This window comes from Mauremys reevesii, linkage group 24, assembly GCF_016161935.1.
Source record: "Mauremys reevesii isolate NIE-2019 linkage group 24, ASM1616193v1, whole genome shotgun sequence".
Classification (NCBI taxonomy): Eukaryota; Metazoa; Chordata; order Testudines; family Geoemydidae; genus Mauremys; species Mauremys reevesii.
In genome coordinates, this window is record NC_052646.1 from 21,057,833 (window position 1) to 21,070,162 (window position 12,330).

Below are 12,330 nucleotides of genomic sequence, written 5' to 3' on the forward strand. Positions count from 1 at the left end.
TCCAGCTCATGCAAAGCTGTTTAATTCCTACCCGGGCTGCAGGGCGCAGAGTCTCCCGGCGCAGGGAGATACAGGTGCCGGAGCTTGTAGCCACCTGCTGGCCCCGCCCGTTACAGATGGGGGGATAATGACCCAGCTCTCAGCATGCTGAGCCGGGGAAAGGAGACATCCCCACAGCTGCCTCGCCCTAGCCACCCGGCAGCCCCGTTACAGCACCGGCAGGGTGGGGGGAGCCCTGGGAGTGGGGCTGCATTTACACGGCCGTAGGGGCATTCAGGGAAATTGGAGCCGGTCGCTGGAGATCCCCGTGTTAACACTGTGTGTGTAGAGAGCACCAGCCGCTCAGCACCTAACACACAAACAACCCTTCGTCCTCCGCACCCAGAGGGAAGGTCCCATTTCACAGAGGGGAAACTGAGGCACAGAACAGTGATGTGATCGGCATAAAGGTTCACAGAATTACACTGCAGGAGATGGGGACAAAACCCAGGCGTCCTGGCTCCCAGCCCACCCGCTCTGACCACTAGACCCTGCTCCCCTCCCAGAGCTGGGGATAGAACCCAGGCGCCCTGTGATTTCCTTTTGCAGACAGCTCCGGACCCTGTGTTAGCAGCTGTGGGATGTGGCAGGTCACAGGAATTAGTCAGCAGAAGCTTTCGATTGTGCAGAGAAGCAGCGTTTGTGGGACTTGCCGCCGGGGGGGGGGGGACCCCACAGGGGCCTGGCTACTTTCGTCTCTGGGTTTTACTCGGGTTACTTGTCCCCTTCCCCCACTGGCGCATGGATGTTAGAAAATCGGCCACGTTGGCGACGGCTCTCAGCCCCTCCCCGATGGCGCTGAAAAGGTTTGGCAGAAAGTCGGTCTTGCTGGCGGAGTTGATCTCCTGCCGAAGCCTTGAGATCTCGTCCTCCATCAGCCTGGCTTTCTCCACGAAGCCCTTCTGCATCATGGCCTCCTGCTCCTTCAGCTTGCTCTGCAGCGCCTGCTCCGCCTCCTGCCGGGCACTGGCCAGCTCCTCCGCCACCTTGGCCTCCAGCTGCTTCATGTTCTCCTGGTGGCTGCGCTCCTGGTCCTTCATCAGCTGCTCCATCTGCAGCTGCTTCTCCTCTGCCGCCTTCCGCTGCTGCTCCAGCATCTCAGCCTTCTGCTTCTCCTCTTTGGGGGGGACAGAAAGGGGGAAATAGAGGCACAACCCCTCCCCCAACTGCCTGGAGCAGCCCCCGGGCACCACGCAAACCCGCACCCCCGACTCGGTTGGCATGAGACAGGGGCGGATAACTAGGGAGCCAGCCCCTGACACCAGCATCTCAGCATGGGACCCACCTACCCACGGCTCGAAGGGCAGTTTGGATGGGGCCCCACAGAGCCCTGGGGAAAGGGGGAGTGGGGGGCATTCAGAGCACCTGCATGGGAGGAGGGGCAGGGTGCACCCCGGGAGTTTGCTGCAGGGGGGGGGATGCAGGGAGCTCCTGGTGGGTGCAATGAGTTTGGCCGACAGACGCTCTGCAGCGTGTGACCCTGGTATTATTTGCAGCCTGCATGGCCATAGCACCCACGAGCCCCAGTCCCGGCCTAGGGCCCCACGGCGCCAGGCGCTGCACAGACACGCTGCTGCGACGGAAACTGGTTCTGCTGCAAAGAAAAGGGGGCAGGGGCTTGTTTGTGGGGTCTCACCGGCCACGTGCTTCTCCGCCTCAGTCAGCAGGTTGTCGGCCTTCAGCACGGCCTCCGCCTCGGCCTTCTTACTGGCCAGGAACTGCTCCAGAGCCTCCTCCGCCTGGGACCAGAGATGGCCAAGGGCTGGGTTATTCATGAGCTCCAATCAATATGCTAATGAGCCCCCCCTCCTTTCTCAGGGGCGTGTGCCTCCCAGGGGGACTTTTTTCCACCTTGCAGCAAAATGTTCCCCCCATGAAGACGGAAGGTCGCAGGGGCCGGAGTCAGGGGTGGGGAGATGGGAGCTGAGCTGCAGCACAGGGGCTGATCCCTCCTCTCTGCGGCCTCATCCTCTTGGGGGAGGAAAATCGGCACTTTGGTGGGGGCTTCCCGACATTGCGCCAGAGCCCCGGGGTAGAAAGCAAGCGACCGGGTCGAGAGGAGCTGCCTGCCCGCAAGGCCGACGCTGTCACCCGCAGGGGAACGTGGGGTGTTTCTCTATGAGATCTGCTCTCGTTCAAACAGGAATCACTTCGGGGACGTCCTACGCCCTGTTCTGTGCAGGGGTCGGACCCGCTGACCACAGGGTCTCTCGTGGGCTGAGAATCGATGAACCTATGATGCATGTGGCGTCATTTCACCCAGGGCCCCGTTGCTGTTCATACAGGGCCTGATCTGAAGCCCAGTCAATGGAAAGATCCGGACTGGGCCCAGGCAGAGCAGGACGGGATCCTGGGGGGAATTCGCCCACAGCACCATCCTGCTCGGAAAAGCAGCTCCATGACCGAGGGTCTTTGTGGGACTTTTCCAGCTCCACAAACTCCCCACATGGGATCAGGATCCAGCTGGGGCATCGCCAGGGGCCACAGTGACTCTGCAGGTCACGGTCAGACCCCGGTTACCCCACGGCCTTTCCCTGCCGTTGCCCCTCTGCTTTGTCCTCAGCCAAGCGGGGAAGCCTGACTCAGCCGCTGGGGTTTAGGCACCAGCCCTGCGGGCGAGGGACGAGCCGGAGCGGAATCCGGCTCCTCCTCCCGGAGCTGCGCTGGCTCCTGGAGCTGCCAGGCCGAGCCGGGGGGGGGGGGGCTAATTTCAGACACTCACCTTGACCCCTTTGTTGGGCTTGGCCCGGTAATTCTCCACCACCTGGTTCTGGTCCCTGTCGTAGGCCTGGTACCCGCCGGGCTGGGAGTAAATCCCGGCGCTGAGTTTCTGCTGCATGGCGGCCGAGAGCTCCTCCAGCAGGACGCGGCAGGTCTGCTCCGAAACGGCCTCGTTTTCTGCTAGGACGTTTGCGTATCGCTCCATGATCCCGGCCTGGGCACGGAAAGGGAGAAACCCCGTCGCAGAGCAACGGCTGGGGCTGGATTGCGCTGCCCTCCTGCCTCCCCTGGCTGACGCCTGCGCCCGACTGTGGGTCACTGGCCACGCGGGGAACGGGAGAGCCGAAGGCTCACGGGCCACTCGGGGGATCAGCGGGTCAAAGGGTCACTGGCCACTCGGGGGATCAGCGGGTCAAAGGGTCACTGGCCACTCGGGGGAACAGAGGCTAATGATCCACTGGCCAATCGGGGGTTAGGAGGGCCACAGATTCATTGACCAATCAGGTCACCGGGGGATTGGTCGGTTCCCCGGAGCAGGGACCAGGTTTCGGTCGAGTTTCCGTACAGCGCCTGGCACAAAGGGGCCCTGACCCACCACTGGTGCCCAGGGGGCTCCCGGCAGTGCAGATCCACCCCAGCAATGCTCTCCTTGCTGCTGGGCCCGGCCCGGGACGCCCCCACCTACCACCAGCTGCTTCTGGAAGCCCTGCTCCTCGTCCTTGAAGGAGCGCTGCATGAAGAGCCGCAGGGCGTCCCCCTCGCACGTCCCGTGCGCCGCCGAGAGCTCGCCCAGCTCCGCCGGCAGCCGCAGCCCCCCCATCTCGGCCGCGTAGTGAGCCAGCGCCTCCCTGAGGGCCGCCTCGTTCTCGATGGCAGCCATGGCGGTCACCGCGTTGTCCAGGCAGGGCACCTGCCCGCTGCGGATGGTGCCCACGTAGCTCTGCACTAAGGAGCTGAACCCTGGGCAAGGGAAGGGGGAGGGTTAAGAGCTGGGGGGAGGGGACTGTACATTTGTACAGCACCTGGCACCCCGGGGACTCCGCTGGGGAGCGTGTCCCAGATTCTCCTTTGCGCCGACCCCAGGGGATAGGGGTTATTCCGGTCGCAGACACAGAGCTCCTGCTTTTAGCTCTGCAGACCCCGGTCCAACGGGGCTCGTCTGGGATTCGAACTGTCAGAGGCTCGGAGCGAGCGTCCTCTGAGCAGAGCCAGGGCTCCGGAGCCGGGCCCGGGACGAGCTCCTCTCCATGCTAGGTCAGCCCGGGGCGAGAGGTGCCAGCGGATGATGCCAGTACCGTCTCAGCAGTCAGCAGGGCTCCGCGTGGCCTCTCTGCAGAGCTGGGACCGGGCCGGGGCTGTTTAACCGTCAGCTTGCCAAGGCGGGGGAGCGTCGGCATCTGGCCGAATCTGAAGCCGAGTGTCTCAAGGATCCCTGAATGCAGGAGAGCCCCCAGTTTCCATCTCTGCACAAGGCCAGGTGCAACCCACGGCACAGTGTGTTACCGGTGCCCCCCCACGCCCATCCCCAGGGGATCCGAGCGGTCACAGCCTGCTAGGGGACCCTCCTCTCCCTGGCTCCAGGGCTAACAGCTCCTGCTTGGGAGGGTTCTGCTTTCACCCCGGCGTGCTGGCACCAGACAGGGGCAAAGGGAGAGAGACCAAGGACCCAGGGGATCTCCCAGAGTCACAGACAGTTCGATTCTCCAGCACCTGCTAAATGCTCTCTGAAAATAGCCCCCGCATGCAGGGGAAATTCCCCCCTCCTCGGGGCTGGGTTTCTCTCGGCCACAGAGGGCAGATCGGCCGGCAGAGCCATCGGCCTGCGTCTCCCCCGAGCAGCCGTGGGGCTGACGTACTTCGCCCGTTGACCGGAATCCCTCCTTTGACCGTCTTGACGTTGGAGCACTGGAAGACGTAGTCACAGAACCGGCGGGTCTGCTCCAGGAACTGCGGGTCCAGGGCGCTGGTGGGCAGCGAATCCAGCTGGCCCATCTCCTGCCGCGACGCCGGCTGGACAAACACGAAGCACTTGCGGGTGGGGAAGAAATTGCGGATGCACTGCCGCGGCAGGTTGTAGTCCATCACCTTCTTGCTGTTGCCTGGAGAACCAAGGAGAAGCAGGAGGCTACACCCAGCACTGGGCTAATAATGGAGTTTTGGGTCATTGGCAGCTTCCAAACGTCAGGGGAAAATTTGGCTGAGGTCAGGTGGAAAATGAGAAGTTTTGGCAAATTGAAAAGCTGAAAAAAACCTACTTTGGAGCCAAAGGAAACGTGGTGTTTTTATCCCGGCCGTTTGTAAACACGTCTGGAGTTGGGATGTGGAATAAAGTCAAATGGACATTTTGGAACCAAACATTATTTAAAACCAAAAGAAAAAAAATCCAATTTTTTTGGATTTTTTTATTATTTAATTTACTCTCAGCAGAACAAGTCAACAAATCCAACCAGACCCTGCGAAATGGCGCCTTAATCTGCAGGTTTCCGCAAACCCAAACCCAAACGGTCGGCTGTGACCACACACCTCTCCCAACCGCCGCTCAGAGCTCGGGGGTGCCCGGCGCCCTGGAGACACGAGACCTGCGCGTTACCCAGCGGTCGTGGCAGAGCTCAGACGTAGGCAACGTAGCGTTAGGGTTTGGGTTTGCATGGGTAGGATCTGTCGAGTTGGGATGAGGCTTCCTGTGGGTAGGCCACTGAGTTAGGGTTAAGGTTCCTACGAAGGGGGTTTCCTGCCCTTGGGTTCTTGTTCATGTGGGTCGGCCACTTGGGGTTAGCATGAGGGTTCCTATGGGTAGGGCCCATAGAATTAGGTTTAGGGTTTCGTATGAAAAGGGTTCCCCGCCTTTGGGTTAGGAGTCCTATGGGGACAGATCCCTACCCTAGGGGTCCAGTTCCTATGGGTGGGCTCTTTAGAGTAAGGGTCAGTGTTCCTGTGGGTGGATCTCCCCTCCGTAGGGTCAGTGCTCCTGTGGGTGGATCTCCCCTCCGTAGGGTTAGGGTTTCTGTGGGTAGATCTCCCCTCCGTAGGGTTAGTGCTCCTGTGGGTGGATCTCCCCTCCGTAGGGTTAGGGTTCCTGTGGGTGGATCGCCCCTCCGTAGGGTTAGTGCTCCTGTGGGTGGATCTCCCCTCCATAGGGTTAGTGCTCCTGTGGGTGGATCGTCCCTCCGTAGGGTTAGTGCTCCTGTGGGTGGATCTCCCCTCCGTAGGGTTAGGGTTCCTGTGGGTGGATCTCCCCTCCGTAGGGTTTCTGTGGGTGGATCTCCCCTCCGTAGGGTTAGGGTTTCTGTGGGTGGATCTCCCCTCCGTAGGGTTCCTGTGGGTAGATCTCCCCTCCGTAGGGTTAGTGCTCCTGTGGGTGGATCTCCCCTCCATAGGGTTAGGGTTTCTGTGGGTGGATCTCCCCTCCGTAGGGTTTCTGTGGGTAGGGCCACTTGCAGCTAGGATTCAGGATCCTATTGGGTCGGGCTCCCCGCTCTGCGGCTAGGGTACCTATGGGTCAGTCAGTTTGAGTAGGTTTAGGGTTCCTATGGGTTATGCCACTTAGACTTAGAATTAGGGTTCCTATGAATGGGGCTCCCTTCCCTGGGGTTAGGGTTTGGATGGGTTATGCCTCTTAGGGTTAGGGTTAGGGATCCTATGAGGAGCCCACTTGGAGTTAGGGATCAGGTTCGTCTTACTAGGCCTCCCCGCCTTTGGGTTGGGGTTACTCTCGGTAGTGCTCTTGCAGTCAGGGTTAGGGATCCTATGAGCAGGCCCCCCCGCCCTAGATTTAGGGTTTCTATGGTTAAGCCACTTGGAGTCAGGGTTAGGATTCTTATGGGTAGCACCTAGAGTTCGTGTTTTGGTTCACATGGGTAGGACAGATCGAGCTGGGATCAGGCCACTTAGAATGAGGGTTAGGGTTGGGTTTAGGGGTTAGGGGTCAGGGTTAGGGGTTAGGAGTTGGGTTATAGGTTAGGATTAGGATTGGGGTTAGGGGTCAGGGGTCAGGGTTCCTAGGAATAACGCTCCTCGCTCTTGGGTTCGGGTTTCGTTTGGACCTGGCCAAGGAACATTCCCAGCTGCGAGGGCCGAGAAGGGCCGTTCTGATCACGTTGCCCTATCGTGTCCCCTGGCGCCCCCCTATCCCCCGTCTGTCTGTCTGTCTCCACCCGTGTCTCTTACACCGTCGGCTCATGGGGGCAGGGCCTGTATCTTTGCTCTGCTTGTGCAGCCCTGGGCTCCTGGGCCACGACTGGGCCTGAGCCTCAGTGGCAGGGGCGGGACGCCAGGGTAGATGGGCCCATGGGTCTGATCTCGGGGGCGGGGAGGAGGCAGGATACCAGGGGGGATGGGCCCCTCCTGCACACAGCTGACCCCAGCTCACCTTTCCTCAGGGCCAGCGCGTGCTCCAGGTACTCGTCCTCCGCCACCAGCTGCCCCTCGATCCTCAGCTCCAGCGTGAAATCCCGCACGGCCCAGACGAAGCTGGGGAAGAAGCGGACGAACTCGGTGTCCTCCTCCGCGTCGTCCCCTCCCTGCGCCTTCACCTTGATGTGCTCCGTCAGCTCCGACACGAAGCTGGGCTGGGGGCTGAGGCCTCAAACTGGGGCCAGGCCTGGGGGCTACCAGCCGGCGTGGGACTGAATGGGGGGAGCCCAGCCCCAAATCCCCACGGGCCACCCCCAGGAGCCCCAGCGCTAGGCCCCCCCCAGGGACCATTCCCCAGGAGCCCCGGCCCCACATCCCCCAGGGGCCACCCCCCAGCACCCCCAACCCCACGTCCCTCATGGTCACCCCCATAGCCCCCAGCCCCACGTCCCCATGGGTCACCCCAGGAGCCCCACATCCCCAGGCCACCCCAGCACCCCAGCCCCACATCCCCAGGGACCACCCCAGGAGCCCCAGCCCCACATCCCCAGGGGCCACCCCCAGCACCCCAGCCCCACATCCCCAGTGTCCACCCCAGAGCTCCCCAGCCCCACGCCCCCATGGGTCACCCCCAGCACCCACATCCCCAGGGACCATTCCCCAGGAGCCCCGGCCCCACATCCCCAGTGTCCACCCCCCCAGCCCCACATCCCCATGGCCACCCCAGCCCCACGCCCCCCATGGCCACCCCCCGGCGAGGATACTGCAGCTGCTCCATGGCGTACTGGTCGATGGTCCCTTTGCTGTTGTAGACCAGGGTGCTGCTGAGCAGCACGGCCAGCGCGAAGATCCACACGTCGTTCTTGGTGTCGCCCTGGGCAGCGAGGGGGGTTGGAGCTGAAGCACGAGCCGGGTGCCCAGCACAGGGCGAGCGGGGGCTGCTCCGGGGCCGAGCGCACCAGCCGCCCCTGCTAGCGCCGGCCTGATCCCCAACGGGGGTCTCCAGTGGGAGCAGGGAGGGGACCTCCCCTCTGGCCTGGCCTGAAGGCGACACGCTGGACGTGTGCCCAGTCTGGGCCCGGCCACCCCCACGCCCGGTTCTGGGGCCGGCCACCCCCACACCCGGTTCTGGGGCCGGCCACCCCCACGCCCAGTTCTGGGGCCGGCCACCCCCACGCCCGGTTCTGGGGCCGGCCACCCCCACGCCCGGTTCTGGGGCCCAGCCACCCCCACGCCCAGTTCTGGGGCCGGCCACCCCCACGCCCGGTTCTGGGGCCGGCCACCCCCACGCCCACTGCTGGGGCCAACCACCCTCACGTCCACTGCTGGGGCCGGCCACCCCCACGCCCAGTCCTGGGCCCAGCCACCCCCACTGCTGGCGCCAGCCACCCCCCCGGCTGGGGCCGGCCACCCCCACCCCCGGATCGGGGGCCGGCCTCCGCCACGCCCGGTTCTGGGGCCGGCCACCCCCACGCCCGGTTCTGGGGCCGGCCACCCCCACGCCCGGTTCTGGGGCCAGCCACCCCCACGCCCAGTTCTGGGGCCCAGCCACCCCCGCACCCAGTTCTGGGGCCGGCCACCCCCACGCCCGGTTCTGGGCCCGGCCACCCCCTCGCCCAGTTCTGGGGCCGGCCACCCCCACGCCCACTGCTGGGGCCGGCCACCTCCACGCCCAGTTCTGGGGCCGGCCACCCCCACGCCCACTGCTGGGGCCGGCCACCCCCATGCCCGGTTCTGGGGCCGGCCACCCCCACGCCCACTGCTGGGCCCGGCCACCCCCACGCCCAGTTCTGGGGCCCAGCCACCCCCGCACCCAGTTCTGGGGCCGGCCACCCCCACGCCCAGTTCTGGGGCCGGCCATCCCCACGCCCACTGCTGGGGCCAACCACCCCCATGCCCAGCTCTGGGCCCAGCCACCCCCACGCCCGGTTCTGGGCCCAGCCACCCCCATGCCCAGTTCTGGGACCGGCCACCCCAACACCCACTGCTGGGGCCGGCCACCCCCACGCCCAGTTCTGGGCCCAGCCACCCCCATGCCCAGTTCTGGGACCGGCCACCCCAACACCCACTGCTGGGGCCGGCCACCCCCATGCCCAGTTCTGGGGCCGGCCACCCCCACGCCCGGTTCTGGGCCCAGCCATCCCTGCCGGCTGGTGACACATTGGGGAGGGGCCGGAGCAGAGCCCCAAGGATGATTCGAGGGTTCAAAGTCCTGCCCCAGAGCGAGCGAGCGAGGCCAGGACTCCCGCTGCTCAGCTGGGCCCAGGGCAGGATCTGGGGCACCGCGATCCCCGTCTCTGCGTCCGTCCGTCCGTGGGGAGCAGAGATTTGCTCGGGGCTTCGAGCGCAGGGCGGGGGGGGGGGTGAGCCAGCGGCTGGGAGGTGACATGTGGCAAATTCAGCCTGGGAATCGGGCTCCAGTTTTGCCCGGGGAGGGGAACGAACCCTGGGAGCAGCCGGCCCAGGGGCTCGTGGGATTCTCCGTCCCGGGCCCAGCAGCCTCCCACAGGCTCCCCCACAGCGGGGCCGCCCCTGGCTCTTTATGTTACGTAAGAACGTTTCCGTAAAACGATGGGGTCGTCCGTCACGTTTTTCTGTACTGTCCATACGAATAATTTCCCGCAGTTGGCAACCCCCCGGCCGGAGCCCCCCCTCAGCTCAGCCGAGACTGGATACACAGGTGGGGGGAGGGGGACACCCCCACATCAGCACCTGCCCCCCCGCCAGGCTCCAGGTCTTGGCCGGGCGGCTCCGCCCCTGGGGGGGCAGTGGAGCAGGGCAGCGGGGGAGGACGGGGACCCCCACTTGGGAGGAGACACCTGGCTGCTCCACCTGCCCCCCTGCCGCCCCTGCCTGGCTGCCCCTAGCCCCTTGGCAGGCAGTGGGTGGGAGGTCCCGGCACGGCACCCCTTGAGCACCGCGCCCCAGGCCGGGACCCAGCTGCCCACCCCTTAGACCCAACCTGGGGCCAGGCTAGACGGTCACAGGGTCCCTCTGCCCTTTGGGGGTCTCAGAATCGGCCCCTTCCCCCAGCCCCCCCCTCACCTTCTCCACGTCGCCCAGCCCCTCGGTGTCCAGCAGCACCAGGGTGTGGCCGGCCCGGCGGGGGTGGGGCAGGCACCACATCCAGATGCCCTTGGTGTGCGACTGCACCGTGGAGCCCAGCGAGAACCCTGGGGAGAGAGGAGACGGGTAGAGACCCAGCGCCCGGCCGCACCTGCCCCCTCGCTCCCGGCTCCAGCCCCGGGCCCACGGGAAGGGGGCTGGGGAACCTCTCACCTCTCTGCTTCCCGGCCAAGGAGTTCATGAGATAAGACTTGCCGGTGCGGTACAGCCCCACGATGGCCACCACCACCACGGGCTGGGCCACGCCGCCCAGGATCCCCAGCGCCTCCTCCGTCACCTCCAGCTGCCCGTCGGCGCCGTTCCCCACCAGGCACACAGGCCCCTCCATGGCCACGGGCTACAGAGAGGGGGCAGCACAGAGCCCTGCACAAAGGACAGGAGGGCGTCAACAGCTGGTGTCCAAGGTGCTCTGCCCCAGAGGCGCACGCAAAGGGACCATGTCTCCCAAATCCCCCCGCCCAGCAACAAGTGGCTCCAACCTCAGGCGCTATGCCTGGGTCTACCCATAGCTGGAACGAGCAGTGAAACAGGTCAATGTGGCATCATTAGGTTTCAGAGTTAACACAGCAACACTAGAAACAAGGCAGTGCATGCCACTCCCAGGGCTTTGGGCTCAGGCTCTCTGCACACTCAGGCAGAAAAGCCTGTCTGGAAGAGGTCACATTTGGCAGTTTTCTTTGCAGCCACAAAGGCTGGCAGGGCAGGGCTGGATTCTCACTGGTGCTAGCCCCCCCCACCCCCCGTCACTGCTGATCATTTCAGCAGGAACACCCAGTCCTTCAGCATCGGGGGGAGCCGTGCTAGTCTGCAGCCACAGAAACGACAGGGAGTTAAAGACTAACAGATGTATTCGGGCTTAAGCTTTTGTGGGCAGAAAGCCCCCTCCACAGTCCCTGTGCTTCGCCCCTATGGCTGGGGGGATCCCGGAGCCTGGGGGCAAGGCCAGAGCGATCCCAGAGCACTGCAATGGAGCAGGCTAACCACACGCTGCCCCAGCAGCAGGGAGATGACAACCCCCCCGGCAGGGCCCTGGTCCGCTTGGGTTTCACACAGCCGGGGAGCGGGGCTGGGTTCCCTCTCCATTTCCTGACGGCCCCCCTACCCCATGTGTGCCAGCCAGGCCTGCTGCTTCAACTGGCCTGCCAGGACCTCCCTGGGGACTCCCTAAGGAGCGGGTGAGAGCTCTGTGCCCTGACAGACCCTAGCCACAGCTCGGGGAGGGGAGTGGGGGCTGGGAGCCAGGACTCCTGGGTTCTCTCCCAGGCTCCGGGAGGGGAGTGCGGCCTGGTGGTTAGAGCAGGGGGGCTGGGAGCCAGGACTCCTGGGTTCTCTCCCCGGCTCTGGGAGGGGAGTGGAGTCTAGTGGTTAGAGCTGGGAGCCAGGACTCCTGGGTTCTCTCCCAGGCTCCGGGAGGGGAGTGGGGGCTGGTGGTTAGAGCAGGGGGGGCTGGGAGCCAGGACTCCTGGGTTCTCTCCCACGCTCCGGGAGGGGAGTGGGGGCTGGTGGTTAGAGCAGGGGGGCTGGGAGCCAGGATGCCTGGGTTCGTTTCCCAGGGCCAGCAAGGCAGATATGTCCCGCAGGGGGTCTCTTACCAGGGGCTGGTCGCTCAGCGTTGAAGCTGGCTGAATTCAGCGCCGGGGGGAGCAGCGTCTTTCCTGCTCGGTCACCAGCCCCAGTCAGTCTGGAAAGTGAGAGGAGAAGTCCCAGGACCCCAGAGCCCAGCTCAGCCGCTGCCAGACACCCTGCTCCTCCTCCAGCCGGGGCGGGGGCTGGGAGCAGGACTCCTGGGTTCTCACCCTGGCTGGGGGGAGGGGGGTGCTTGGTGCGTTAGAGCAGGGGGTAGTGACCCCCCCGCAGCACTGGGCGCCCGGCCCTGCCCTGCAGCTGTCGCCCCACATGACATCCTGGGGCGGGGACGAGCCGGGTCTGGCAGCTCCAGTTCCTGAACGCGTCAGACTCAGATGGAAACCGAAAGCGACCGGAGCCTTTCCTAGCACCGGGCTGATTCCGGGAAACCCGGGGCGGGGGGAGTCTGTCCGAACTGGGGGCCCCGGCTGAGCCTGCAGCCGCCCAGCTCGGGGGGGGCGATCC

The 12,330-nt window shown here is 64.8% G+C and overlaps 1 protein-coding gene across 2 annotated transcripts; it reads right to left on the minus strand.

Moving 5' to 3' along the window:
• On the minus strand, positions 1–12,037 carry LOC120390177 (guanylate-binding protein 1-like). Of its 2 annotated transcripts, XM_039512566.1 has the most exons (10): positions 11,832–12,037; positions 10,393–10,602; positions 10,159–10,286; positions 7,878–7,987; positions 7,130–7,323; positions 4,617–4,859; positions 3,446–3,720; positions 2,762–2,974; positions 1,676–1,778; positions 1–1,156 (listed from the first exon to the last, which is right to left on the minus strand). In XM_039512566.1, the coding sequence occupies exons 2-10, from the start codon at positions 10,565–10,567 to the stop codon at positions 726–728; spliced, it is 1,872 nt and encodes a 623-aa protein (XP_039368500.1). In that variant the 5' UTR covers positions 10,568–10,602; positions 11,832–12,037; the 3' UTR covers positions 1–725. The 2 variants fall into 2 exon arrangements, with proteins under 2 accessions (XP_039368500.1, XP_039368501.1); XM_039512567.1 differs by lacking the exon at positions 10,393–10,602 and having other exon boundaries at positions 11,832–12,036.
• Between the last annotated feature and the right edge of the window lie 293 nt (positions 12,038–12,330).

Bases quoted from the DNA above. Each gene is read 5' to 3' on its own strand.
- LOC120390177 (XM_039512566.1), bottom strand. From the start codon at position 10,567: ATGGAGGGGCCTGTGTGCCTGGTGGGGAACGGCGCCGACGGGCAGCTG. The intron at 10,287-10,392 runs GTGAGAGGTTCC...CTCTCTCCCCAG, and splicing joins CTTGGCCGGGAAGCAGAGAG to GGTTCTCGCTGGGCTCCACG. The intron at 7,324-7,877 runs GTATCCTCGCCG...CCCCCAGCCCAG, and splicing joins TACGCCATGGAGCAGCTGCA to CTTCGTGTCGGAGCTGACGG.